The sequence below is a fragment of the Mixophyes fleayi genome, chromosome 4, assembly GCF_038048845.1.
Source record: "Mixophyes fleayi isolate aMixFle1 chromosome 4, aMixFle1.hap1, whole genome shotgun sequence".
Lineage (NCBI taxonomy): Eukaryota > Metazoa > Chordata > Amphibia > Anura > Limnodynastidae > Mixophyes > Mixophyes fleayi.
In genome coordinates, this window is record NC_134405.1 from 100,770,614 (window position 1) to 100,784,597 (window position 13,984).

A 13,984-nucleotide genomic window follows, 5' to 3' on the forward strand; every position below is an offset into this window, starting at 1 on the left:
ATACTTCATTAACAGGGATTGTCATTTAGAAATGAGGAATATGTCAAAAGAGTAGTCAAAATGCATACATACTGTATACACAGTCAGAACTAGATTAAGGTCTACGTCGGCCTGGAGCTGAAAATTATTAAGGGCCTATTGCTAGCAGCACTGTCTCATTGGAGGGGGTGTGACCAACATGTGTGAGAAAGCTGTATTGGAAACAATAGAATTCTTTCAGCTGAAAGAAAATAAATTTACACTTATGTGAATATTAGTGACTGGGCTAAGCTCTTTGGGCCTCAAGCTGATTCTCAATGACCTCAATGTAGTGAGAGGGTAGGATTAGAGAGGACAAGAAGGAGTGAAGTTAGCAGTAGGTGGATGGATCGGACATTGAGGATGGTGTGAGATGGATACAAGGGATAGAGGGAGAAAAAGAGCAAAAGATAGAGGGAGAGAGAGCAAGAGGAAACAAATTAGGGCTAAAGTACCAGGATGTTGGTGAACTGTGCTGTCCTCTTCTACCTTTTATTGCAGCTTTCACAACCTGCTGCTGCTTACTTGTCTGGATCCTGGAATGTTGGGGCCTGTTTGGAAAATGTATAGGTACATGAATTATGGAACACAGTACACAACACAGATCACACAGTACATAATGCATACAGCAAATCTTCAGAAGGGCCACACATTACCCGTGAAGATGAGAAAGGAAAAACAGCCCAAAAACAGACTCAGCAAGCTCAAACTACTCATTCCATAATGCCCCCACATGCTCCTCACATGCTCCAAAATGCTATTTAGTTACAATTGTATTGTTTTTAAACCCTAGCCAGCACGGGCCCCTTACATCGGTCCCCATCCCACCCCCACTTCTAAAATTTCCATACCGTCATTTCAATTTTGACTTCTGCTTTCAACTTATCACATGGCTACTTAACTTTAATACTTAATTTTCAAAGTTTAAGATAAGAAAAACACTTACATAATTTTGTCTTAACATACAAATGTACCCACACATCTAAACAAGCATAAAAACCTGCACAGATATACATACAAAGGTACGCAGAACAGATGCATGTGCATGTTGAGGGAACCACACAGACACATGTTTCATACAGATACACAGTTATAAATGATTTTCATATAGGAAACAGAAATACCCTAATCATCCCTTTTGGATTTGCACCTGCGCTGATCTTGATGGACCTATTTTAGTTGGAGGCCTGGAGCTGCAGCTCCACCAGGCCCATTATTAATCTAGCCCTGTACACAGTGCAAATGCCAATTAAACCTATCTTTGTGCTTCTGCATATATTTTTCTAGATAAATAGGGTAGCACAGTAAGATAGAATAGATTGTAAGTCAGAATAGATGGCCAAATACGAGTGTTCCATACAGAATAGTTTCAGCAGTACAAGTCACATGATTGGATGTGTGGTGATCACATGATGATCAAGTCTAATAATTTAGTTTCTCCTGACTGATAGCATTAAATTATTAGATCAGCTGGGGGATAGTCCAACGCTTTTAATGTTATTTGTTTTAAAATAATATAGGGCTCATTCTAATATTCTTGAGATTTAAAGGTGTAGGGATCATAAAGAGTTGGATGCAAATCCAACTAAATGATACAAATTTTTACATGGGATGCAAATGCCACATGCAGGGAATATACTGCCTTTGCATGCAGCACAGAAATGCTGAGCAGCTTTATTTTGACACTGCTATTTACAGCTGAGCATGGATGCATTTCACTGTCTACTCTAATCATTCACTTTCCTTTGTAGCATTGTTTTGCCAAAATGCAAAATTACACTTTCTATCTAGGTTACTGCTAACTCTAAATGAGTCTCACAGTCTTTAAGCTGGTTGCATTTACATAATTTAATACAAGAGGAAAAATACCTTGATAAAAATAGTTGTCTTAGCACCAGTTTGTCTGGCATGCATGTTCACTGTGTTATATAAACAGTGTATAGTGTTATATAGACAGGAATAGTCGTTGTAACATCTTCTTATAAGTCAAATAATCCATTTCCTTATTAAACTGCAATTAAGGTTTAACAAGGTGCCCTTACATAAGATTTGCCATGTGTGTGCACCTTTGGGAGACCAGATGTCGAGAAATTCCCTACCTTCCTTACCTTTTCTCACCCTGTTCCGACGAGTGAGACTGCTGCCTATTCATAGATATATGTTTTTATTAATGCTGCATTTTTAGAGTGGCTGGTAATATGTATTCACACGCTGATTGATGCAAAACGCTATAGTGACCTTGTATTGCCTATGCAGTACATGTGTATGATACCCTTTTGCATGTATCCTCACAGGTGAAGAAAGGAGTGCTCACACTTACAGTTCGGACAGGACTCAGTGCCCCAGATATCAAAGCCTGCAACTCCCAAATGGTCCGCTCAAAAAGCTCCAGCACCTGCGCCGTGAGAGAGCACAGTCCGCTTCAACCAGAGAGCTCTAACCCCAATGACAGGGTCTTTATGGAGGTGTCATTACAAAAAGGTACTGACCAGACAGTAGGCACTTATCCTAATAATAAACATATAAGCATGTATGTACTGTATTCAGCAAATACACATTACAGATATAATACACTTAATGTAATCAAAAATTTTGCAGGTGCAGATTATTACTAAACACAAAAATATAGCACGTTAACCAGATCCTTTTCTGTACAGCAGTTGGATCTCTCGGATTTGGAATCTCCTTCCTCTTCCCACATGCCGCATTACAGGAAGTGATCCCAGCAGAGGAACTAGCGGGCTGTGGGTCCCTTTGCCATGCAGCAGGCCCCATTATCTCCATGGGCCCCGGTGCACCAATGGTAGTTCCACCATTGGGTGCCAGCATTCTGATTGGTTTACCCATTGAAAACTGAATCACAATCTACTCTGCAAAATTGTTTGGGCCATGAAACCCGGCAATATTTTATATCTCAAATACTAAGAACATAGCAGTTTAGCCTTGCTAATTTCCATAGGTCTGCCCTTTAAGGTGTATTTGTCTCATGATTAAGCACCTTATTGTGTTAATTGTCATCTCCAGCTCATCTATGAAGTCTTCAGTATTGAAATGGGTGGGGATAGAACAAACTGAGAATGTTCACAGCAGGAGATGAGTGTGCTGACCTTGTTGGGGGTAGTGACCTGTCCACTCATCTGATTATGTTAGTAAGCACAAGGCTGCATGTGATGGGGCAATTTCATTAGGGGCCTGATTTAGAGTTGGACATGAGTCCATTTTCACCATGTAAAATTGCAACTTGCATATAATTTGTCACACTGTGCATACATACAACTTACAACCATATATTTAGTTGTTTCCAAGTTTATGAAGATGACAGTTACATTCTGGCGCCAGACGTAACTTTACGCTAGCTTTAAACTTGCACGTATCTTAAGACACAGGCAATTTAAAATACAACTGCAGTAACATAATACAAAATAACACATGAAAATTGCATTGAAATCAAAGAGCTGTGAAAAAAACCTTGACATTATCATTCATTGCAACCCAGTCATCCAGCTGAATATTATATCTTCTTACTTTCTCTTCTTACTGTAGAAACATAGTATAATTACACATTTCTTTAATTGCAACCCAAATAGACAGATGCTATCTCCGGTTCAGAAGGCTCAGTCTTTGTTGAAAAAAAAAATCACTTTATAAGGTATACACAGACAGACACACATATACACGTGTCAGTGTACTGCAGTGTTACTTGCCCTTAATTTCTTCAGAATCAGGTGTCGGGCTGGGGATCGGATTGTGCAGTGTTCCAAACTGTGGTGGCATTTCTGGAATATTTATCCATACACTGTCTCCAGGCTCTGTGGCCCATATGGATGGGCGGCTTAGGTACAGTATAACTTGTTTCTCAATAAAGGGTCCAAGCAGAAGCAAAATAACAATTTAAAATGCACAAAAATAAACATTTTTTTTTTCAATTATTCACTAAACCCTACAGGTATACCATGATTCCATTTGTTCCAGAAATGATGAAAGGGGTTCTCTACCTATAAGAAAAAATGATGCTATTGTAATGCATGCTTTTCACTGCTACTCCTCCATAAACTGCCCACAGGCAGTATATACTTCAAACTGTTTTAGGTGTCTACCCACTTAATCTAGTAATTATTTAGCCAATTTTTTATTTACCTCCTCTGTTTCTGCTGGAATTTCTTGCCTAATAGCTGTGGTGTTTATACACAGAGACAAGAATCGGCAGCATTAGTGTAGAAAGATAGATGGCTCCTATAACTGTGATGAGTGTATATGGGGTATAAAATGCATATTCCTATGATAATAAACACGCATTAAGGCTTTAAATGCAACAATGCAGTTTTAAGTGTGGAGGTAGATTTTTATAGATCCACCGACATTCTACTACATGATCAGAGACGATTCAGGGACATGTTGAGTATCGTACAGGTAGAATAAATGCTATATTGAATCCACTAACGCTTTAATGCTTGTAGGTCATAGCTGTTCTCTACATTTAACCATTTAACACTTGTAATTGGTTCCATGGGCATTTTACTCTATGAGCAACTACAAGTTCCCTTTTCTCCTTGAAATACAGCATTATTAATATTATCATTTACTTTAATTCAGTTTTCCTGTCCCCCATGATTTTACATATTGTAGAATTTGCAATAATTGCATGATTCCAGGAAATAAGAGTTCCTTCCAAACAGGCCATGGCTGTATGATATCCACAACTAAGCAGAGGTAGCATAAAACCAACGTTTGGACTCAGACATTTCCTTAGGATAAACCTGAAAGAGCTCCCAGCACAAGCTTATGAGGCTATATAGAGTGCAGATTATGAAACATAACAGCACATTTCCTCTGTAACCAATGTATTTGTCTCATGCTTCACTTTTAGAAAAGGTGATGCGATTGTGGAAATAAATGAGTATGCAGTCAGTTACAAGTCTTTGAATGAAGTATATGCACTGTTAAGTCACTGCCACCCTGGAGCAATCATTATTCTGATAAGCAGACATCCAGACCCTCAGGTAATTCCAACCAAATTTAAATACTTAGCAGTAGACTGGCATAAACATATTTAGCTCTGGTGATAAAAGTCGAGCATAAGGATAAACAGGCACACACCGATATTAATGCGCTTTACCAGGCACTTAATCATAGCGTAGAGAATATCATAAGACAGTGGCGCACGCAGGGGGGTTTCTGGTTCTACAGAAACCCCCCCTCCGCTAGCTAAGTGCCCACCATAGCGGCACTGTCCTATACAGCGCCGGACAGCGCAGCGGCTGCTGTATAGGACAGCGCTGCCGAAACGGGGGCATGCGCAGCAGCTCTCTCACGTTTTTGGGTTTTTTGGGGTCAGGGGGGGAAACCCCCCCTGACAATCCTGCGTGCGCCCCTGTAAGACGATGCATTTACAGCTCAAACAAAAATTGTGCTCAGACGGATTGGTTAATTGTTCTACATGCAATAAACTCATTTTGAATCCTGCAGATATGCAATAGCAGGTGTGTAATAACATTCTGCTGCATAAAAGGGTGGAAATAGAAAACAAACTAAACACAACACAAAACCTTCCACCGTATTACAGACAGAGTCACATATAGCACAATAATTCTGTCCCATGGGAAACTTTCCTTTATTAGGTCAGTTTCTATGTAGGATAAGGATATACAGTACTGACTATGTCAACAAGAACTTTATATTTATATAATTAATGTAGTGTAGGGATAGTAAAGGTTGAAGGGCATAGGGTGATATTATTTATATAACGCCACAGAATTCCGCAGTGCCATAGAGTACAGAACAAAGACGAGGCGGATGAACAGACTAGATACAAAACGAGCAGAGGCAAAATGCATGAAACTCAAAAAGCATAAGTGTAAGACTAGCAAGACATCAAACATACTACTGTACATAAGACATAATAGGCAACGTTTATAACAAACAAGTTTTGTACAGAGTACAGACACAAAACCTGATACTGATTTTGTAAGCATGGGTGAGAGAGTTGGTCTCAGGATATCCCTGTGAGAAATGACAGATTGTAGTCTGCCTGCACAACATGACTTTATTGTTCCTTTATGCAAAAATTAATTTGCTGTTATTTAAAGGAACAAAATTATTTAGATGAAATGAGTTTTCGAACGTAACCCCCCCCCTCCAACCTCATATTCATTTAGCCTACTGAATTCACATATTGTGGGTAATGAGCGAGTGGCCTTTCCTGAAGCTATCGTCATAGAAATGTTTTTCACTAACATCCAATAATACACGTTTTTCGGTACTCACTGTGTTGTTTGAACATTTTGCAGGTCTCCGAGCAACAGCTGCAGCAAGCTATGGCTGAGGCTGTGGAAAAGGAACATCCTCAGTGGAACATGGAAGGTAACGTTTTAGTAACAAACAAGCTTAATGGGAGAGTGTTCTATAGAATCCCTGTACAGTAAAGAAATATATGTGATATCAAAGACTAGGGCCCCTATTTATTAATTACCACATTTCTAACACAAACCCTTTCAAACTTTATGGCAAAGATAAGGATTGAAAGATTGTGTGTATTTATAAAAATCTTCAACAGGAACAGTAGTCACGAAAAACTGCTGTTCTTGCGAAGACCCCTCTACTATCTTTCCTATCACTATCACAAAGTGACCACCTTTGTGATAATGACCGGAGGGGAAAGCAGTAAGATGCGGTGAGGGATCCGAAGATCCCTCTACCGCAATACTCTCCCCATACAGCAGACCTGCCAATTTACACATACAGTAATGTACCGTATGTGTAAATGCCTTTTCATTCCTTATTAATTTGCAGTATAGAGCAGTCCCCATAGACCTCTATGGGGACTGCTCTGTATTTCAAAACAAAATGCAATGCGATTCAGCCATTCAGTGGCTGATCAGCTGTTGTGACTTTGTGTCTGCAGCTGGTGAATCACACCTTGCCCACCACTAGTTTACAGGACATAGGGTCATAATATGACCCTCTTAGAACTTATACTGCCATCCAGTGGTTGTAGAGTGAGCATACAGCACAATATGATCTCAATTATCATACCTACTCACTCATGAGTCTATATTTACAGAAACTGCACCTAATTTAATACTATTAAATACCATATGGATATTTTGATTTATAAATTGCCTTATATATTTGGACCACACCATATCATTGTTCACTGTACATTAACACTAAATATACATTTCTTTTTCTTTTAAAAACAATTTTCCCAATGGTTGTTTGACTATCATACACCGATTTAGAGTCAAGAGCAAATCCAGATAGAAAGTGCAATTTTGCACCTCGGCAAAACCATACTGTGCTGCAAGTAGGGGGGCAGTTTTAATATGTGTAGACAGATTTATAGTGTGGATGGGGGTACTACCTAGCCCAACTTTAAATTGCAGAGTTAAAATAAATATTCCCAGTATGTGTGAGTAATATTTTCTGTGCATGGGAAATTCCTTTGCATCATAATGTTGTTTATCCAGGTGCAAATGTCTATCCTTTTACTGGATTTGCGCCTAACTGTAAATGAAGCCCTTAGTGATAACGGGCCTTATTTATAGCTGAATGCGAGTTGTGTCTCGATACAAAACTGAGTCCATACACTTATGGTCCTGCGGCTGTTTTGAGTTTATGTGTAACTTTAAAGATGCCACAATCGGATACATCTCTAAGAAACATGGTTGACTTGTGTATACACCTTTATTGTACTGAACTTACGCATGAAAGCCATGAAATGCCTCTCCAAGTGCAAATGCAACATACGTGTCACTCAAAATATGGAGGCAAGTTTTGTGTGGCAAATTTTTTGCAAGTTGCATTTTTGCATGGTGCAAATGGACTTGTGTCTAACTCTAATTGAGGCTCAATGTGTTTATAATGCTGTCTACACAAAATGAAGGCACACATTATATAACTTACAAATATTTGAAATGATGTGACATGTATTTAAATTGCAGGTGATAAAAAGATGGCATCATGCTGTCATGGGAAATACCAGTGTGAGAGCTGTATAGAGAGGCACGTGGCATACTTATATTACAGCCGGAGGGAACAGAAGCAAATGGTTCGCTCCAGCAGTGACAGCAATTATAACCCCAGGTCAATGTGTGCTGGCACAGACCTCTACCAAGCCTATGACATGAAGAGCAGGGTGCATAGTGTGGATGTCCCTGTGAGACTGGAGAGTGCACAGCTGCATTATTCTGCCCCAGTGAATCTGGAAGACCATTCACCTCTTGCCAATGAGCATCTGCATACAACTCAGGTTCTCTGTAAGAAAAATAGTGGACACTCAGGAGAAATCATAGTTAAGAAACTTACATCAAAACCAGCCCCACCACCCAGGAAGTACTATAAGCAAGATACAAGGGATGATGTAAGTGCACTTGTAATCCATCTGGTGTCAGGACTGTGTAATCCATGTGTGTTAGGATTGTGTCCATCATTGTGTAGACACACAAGCTATGGTGCCTTAAGCACCCCCACCTGCATTAGCCCCACATTTTACACAGAACATACTGTAGGTTTGCTAATTGTGTTACAGACCAGGATATAGTGCAAAATTCATTACCACCCAATTAAATTTAGTGCCAGGGCCGGCGGAACACGTTAAGCACGGTAAGCGTGGCAGGAATGTGCTGTGCCTACTAGATAAGACTTGGGCATTTGCCCCCATAGCCTGCGAGTCCCCATTCTGAACAGAGCAGGGATTGGAACAGGCACATGGAAACTTCTGGCAAGGGGGCATTAGGTTTTCCTCTTCCCCCCATTTTTTTTGTTTGCTTTTTTAAAGAAAAAACAAAATAAGTTTGAGATACAGACAGATTTGGGTAGCAACCGCCTCTCAACCTTTGAAAGTATGAATTTTTCAGCTGTAACGGAGCCAGTATTTAGTGTTAAATAATTTATCAGAACTTACTAATTATTGAAGGCAATTTACTAACTGCAAAACATGCGTACAGGCAGCATAGTTAGTTTTGCATATATGATCCTATTTGTCTACCTTGTGCATACGTATCTGCATGACCCTTCCTGCTTTGGTATGTGCCCAGTGTACACACTCTGAATAATAATGTGTGTGTTTTATTGATTTTTGCATTTGGGTACAATACAAGCTGCATTCCTGCACCTTGCCAGCAAGGAACACTCCAAACTCCCATCAGTAGAAGCAAAATGTGCACCTACCTAGGGTCATCTCCATCTTGACACACTAAATCATGCACTTGCTGTATAAATGGGCAGAATCATGCAGAAATGCTGTTGGAGCATGATGCCACAAATCATCAGAACTGACATCACACTGTCTCTTTACAGTGTTATGTACGGTGGCTAATAATCCCAATGCACCTTTGCTATGGCGTCACAAAACAGCATTTGCTCTGCAGGACACCGTTTCGTAAATGCTCTTTATAGATATTAAAAATAACAGTGCTGCGAAGACATCATAATAATAGATATTCATAGTAAAAACCCAAGCACAAAGAAACGTGAAGACAAACAGAAGAAACACAGGATGTGGTTTAGCAGAGGAAGTTCGAGTTTGTGCAGTATATCACACAACACATTTCTTTAGGGGATCAGACGTGCCAAGGGGTTTGTAACAACAGATGTACAATAGCAGATTATTCTGTTCAAATTCCATCATGATTTTTAAAAAGTGTATACTCCAACATCAGACGTATGGTCATTATAGTGATTTACATGTGTGTCATTGTCATATTACTGTACCACATGTTACTGGAGGAAAAATGAAATATTTATTATACTGTATAAATAAAACATTGCTGTTTGACAAGTCTTCACAAACATGGGTCTCTCTCTACCATCATACCTCTCAATCTTCCACAGGTATAAAGGCAGCTCTTAACATTAGTGCAACCATATGTACTTTTATTTGTCTCTCAACTACACACATGTGCACATCTCCACATACTTACCACACACAACCACACAAGCAACAGCCTACACTACTAATACACAGGGTTTCTATAATTATGTTAAATGTATGACCACATAGATAATTTTGGAAGCCACCAAAAAGTTATAACTGTCTCTCTATATAATATATAGGAGGAAGGGAGTCAGTGCTTTTATGGAAATAAAGTAACTGCTCTACAAATGTTTGTTGACTTATGTTAATGATAGCTATGAGTCACCTTCTCTGTATCATTGTATAAGGCTGTGATATCATATAACCTTCTGTCATGTCCTGTCATATCCTGTGTGACATTATTACATTGGAGCAAACAAAAAAACCTCTAGTAAATCCATATAGTAAGGAAGAGATACATAGCTTGTGTGACGAACAAGAACATTGTGACGGTATTTAGGGACATAAACCAGAGGTATAACTGTCAGGCTTGCAGGGGAAAGTGGGGACAAAATGGGCTATCCAAGCCTTGTGCTGATCGCTGAAACAATGCCCACATTGGGCCTGAATCTGATTCATTAAGGCACACATACTGAACTTAATGTTTTAAAACGCAAGTAAAGCGTGTAATATATAAGCCCAAACTCAACAAGGAACGGATTTGAAGATACATGTGGTGATGAATTTAGGTCTAGATCCACTGTGCTCTAACAGACAATATACTGCAGGATACATCCAATATATATATGGAATATAAAACTGTAAAACAATGCACAGAAGAAAAACTATTCAATTACTGTTAATAATATAGGCATTAATGATAAAGCATTTAAAAATAAAATAGTTTTTTTGTATAATTTTTTTTCTCCATGAAATACATGTATTAATATGTTATAAATGACTACTCTACATAAAATACATTTTTATTGTTGCTTTTGACTGCAAACACATGCTATAGCATGTAAACACACAGCCGTCATCACTAGTAATCGGCACTTCCACTAGACCTGTAGCTGGAGCACGAGATACAGCTGAAAAACACCTGAGAGATGCCCAGAGCATGAATTGGATGCTGCTGTGTGTGCTTGAGATTGGCACGCTCTTACTGTACACTGACTATTGGCAAACGCCACTTCCCCACCCTGACTCCTCCATGATAACGTAAGCTGTAGTAAGCGTATTCTGTGCTCGAAGTTGAATTGAATGTGGGTGCGGTCTGTGGCGTATGGTCCGGTTCTGGTTCCGAGTGAGTTTGCGGCTTGTACGCACAAAATCCCCATTTACGTTCCTTGATGATTCAGGCCAATTATGTGCAGGACATGCCAGAAATCTCTAAGTCCCCTTTTGCTCAGTGACTATTCCACTTGCATAAATTGGGACTACAAGGGAAATGCATATTGTCCTGTACCCATTTGTATACTATGTTCTGCTATACACATAAACTGAGGCTGTGAATTTAACAATGGGTCATTGAAAATCCAATAGATTAGCATCTGGCTTACACCAATGTCTTTAATTCACTGTGTAACACAATAAAGAGTGTTGAAACACATCATCATTTAGCACCAAAACACTGATAACGCAAAGACTCTTTGCCTAACCAAATAATGCAGTAATGTATACTTATCACTGAGCAGTACCCTCTGACACAGATTGTGGTTTTCATGGTGCTGTTTTTGACATGTTTGCATTATTTCAATCAGGAAGCAGGAAACTTGCTACTGAAGGGAAACCAGCAAATGACAGCCCACAATGTATTAGATACATCGTTATCTTCCAGTGAGTCCTTGCACACAGCGCCTGCTGATCAGAAGTCTTCAGACACAGGTATGTCATTGCCTGACCCAGTCTCATGCAATACAGTGCAGCAATATGCATCAGAACATATATCATAGTGTTCTGTATTTTACATTGCAATCATGCATTCAAATCTGAATCAAGAGGAGAGATTATCTTATAGTAATGTACTGCTTAATTTACAATGTCAGTATATAGAGCATACTTAGTATTATGTTTTTACTTGTTAAGAGTCTTTACTTGCTAAGTGACGGTATCAGACTTATTTAATAACTTTTTAACTTTAACTAATAAATTGGTTTTCAACAATCTTGTACTAGGTAGACACAAGAATATGGGGTTCTCTACATTTACTTTAGTACATGGTATTAAATACAGTGTTTTTGTATATTGTCAAGATATAAACTTTATAACGTTGAAGATTTTAGAGTAGGCTTTCTATTAGAATTATTAGATTTACATGGAGCATTTATAATAATTCCATATATAATTATGCCAAGCTTGGTCCCATTCAAGAGCCCCACCCAAACATACAGTACATGTGAGTGGGTGAAGCCACTAAAGTCCAATCTGGCAGACTTTGAACAAACAGTCCATCTGTAGTTCTGTGGCATTATGCATACATCACAAAACACTTCTAAGACATAATGTACTATATGCTGACAAAGTAGGCTCGAATTATGAAAAGAAAGGCAAGGGTTGTTTATATAATATAATAAGCAACCTGGAATTTTTTGGGGTCTATATAATCCGAATACTTTTCCAATAGAACATAATGAGGAGAGGGGCCTTTAGATGAGATCTAGCCAACGCAAAATGCCAAATTACTTATTAGAAATGACCCTGGGGGAGGTTTATAAATTAAATCTTTTTTATGTATTTATGCCAAAGAAGAAAATTCTGCACTTTAGAAGTGGAAGATTTACCTGGAATTTAAAGGGTCCCAGTCACAGTAGAGAATTCAAGTGACAAGTCCAGGGGGGCTAGGGTGTGTGCCGGCGAATCACATCATTTTGGGCCCCACCCCCATGGTAGTCCCCATCTCACCATATGCAGTCTTTTGTACAATTAGATAACAAATTAGAGGACACACATTAATTTCATTTTGACAATGGTCAGAGGGGTTCATTGGTGTGACTAGGTAGATGCAATTATTGCACCAATCCTGCACAAAACTGAAAAACAAAAAGGAAAAATGGTGGCTCTGCAAATATGATACTTACCTGAGTGAAGGGTATTTGATAAAGAAAACTTGTAGACGTGGCCTTGATTTGTGGGTGGCCACAGAGCTTTTTTAAATACAAACTGCATTTTTATATCTCCTAAGATGTGGTGTAAATCTATTCTAATCTAATGAGAAGCAATATGTACAAGTAGGCATGCTGATACACTTGGACTATCATGGACCCCATTTATAGCATGTACTGGGTGCTCAGCACAAAATCCCTTTGTTTTGCACCAGTGCACTTAGACAGTCCTCCCAGAGTGCATCAAGGAGCATACCTACTCTATAGTCTTAGTCCCCATAGGTGGGCAAGGAGGCAGAAAAATCTGAAGAGTCGCACTGTGCAAATGTAAAAAGGGTATTAAAATCCAACCTCACTTTTGAAACATTTATTCATTTAAGAAAACTTTAACGTTTTTCTCCGAAAATACTCTTTTCCGCATTTATGGATTTAATTAATCATGAGTAGAGATGTTCAGGCTCGGTTCCCGAGAACCGAACACACCTGAAGTTGCTTCCCCCCCCCCCTGACCCCCCAAAAAACCCACACGAGAGAGCTGCTGCGCATGCGTATCGGCAGCGCTGTCCTATACAGCAGCCGCGGCGCTGTCAAAGAAGCATTCGCGGCGGTGCTGTATTGTTGAATACTGAAGTGCTGAAACAGAAATAATAGTTCTGGCAGGCTTGGTCTTCTAAATCTGCAGTCACATTGTACTGTGTTATATATGTAACATACAAAGAGGAGAGCTCCATTGCTCCATTGCTAATTGTCATTGCTGAAATACACATAATAGGGCTGGCAGGCTTGGTCTTCTAAATCTGCAATCACGTTGTACTGTGTTATATAGGTAACATACAAAGAGGGAGAGCTCCATTGCTCCATTGCTAATTGTCATTGCTGAAATACAAATAATAGGGCTGGCAGGCTTAGTCTTCTAAATCTGCAGTCACATTGTATTATGTTATATAGGTAAAACACAAAGAGGAGAGCTCCATTACTAATTGTCATTGCTGAAATAGAAATAATAGGGCTGGCAGTGTTGTTCTTAATCTGCAGTCACATTGTACTGTGTTATATAGGTAAAACACAA

The 13,984-nt window shown here is 39.2% G+C and overlaps 1 protein-coding gene across 7 annotated transcripts in view; it reads left to right on the forward strand.

The window, feature by feature from the left end:
- The window catches only part of IL16 (interleukin 16), a 102,637-nt gene that overhangs the window by 66,620 nt on the left and 22,033 nt on the right, over positions 1 to 13,984 (forward strand). For all 7 annotated transcript variants that reach the window (XM_075207889.1, XM_075207891.1, XM_075207892.1 and 4 more), the window contains 6 exons: positions 2,313 to 2,499; positions 3,738 to 3,855; positions 4,886 to 5,018; positions 6,306 to 6,378; positions 7,959 to 8,377; positions 11,575 to 11,698. In XM_075207889.1, the coding sequence (XP_075063990.1) occupies positions 2,313 to 2,499; positions 3,738 to 3,855; positions 4,886 to 5,018; positions 6,306 to 6,378; positions 7,959 to 8,377; positions 11,575 to 11,698 (1,054 nt within the window). The remainder of the gene's footprint in view (positions 1 to 2,312; positions 2,500 to 3,737; positions 3,856 to 4,885; positions 5,019 to 6,305; positions 6,379 to 7,958; positions 8,378 to 11,574; positions 11,699 to 13,984) is intronic.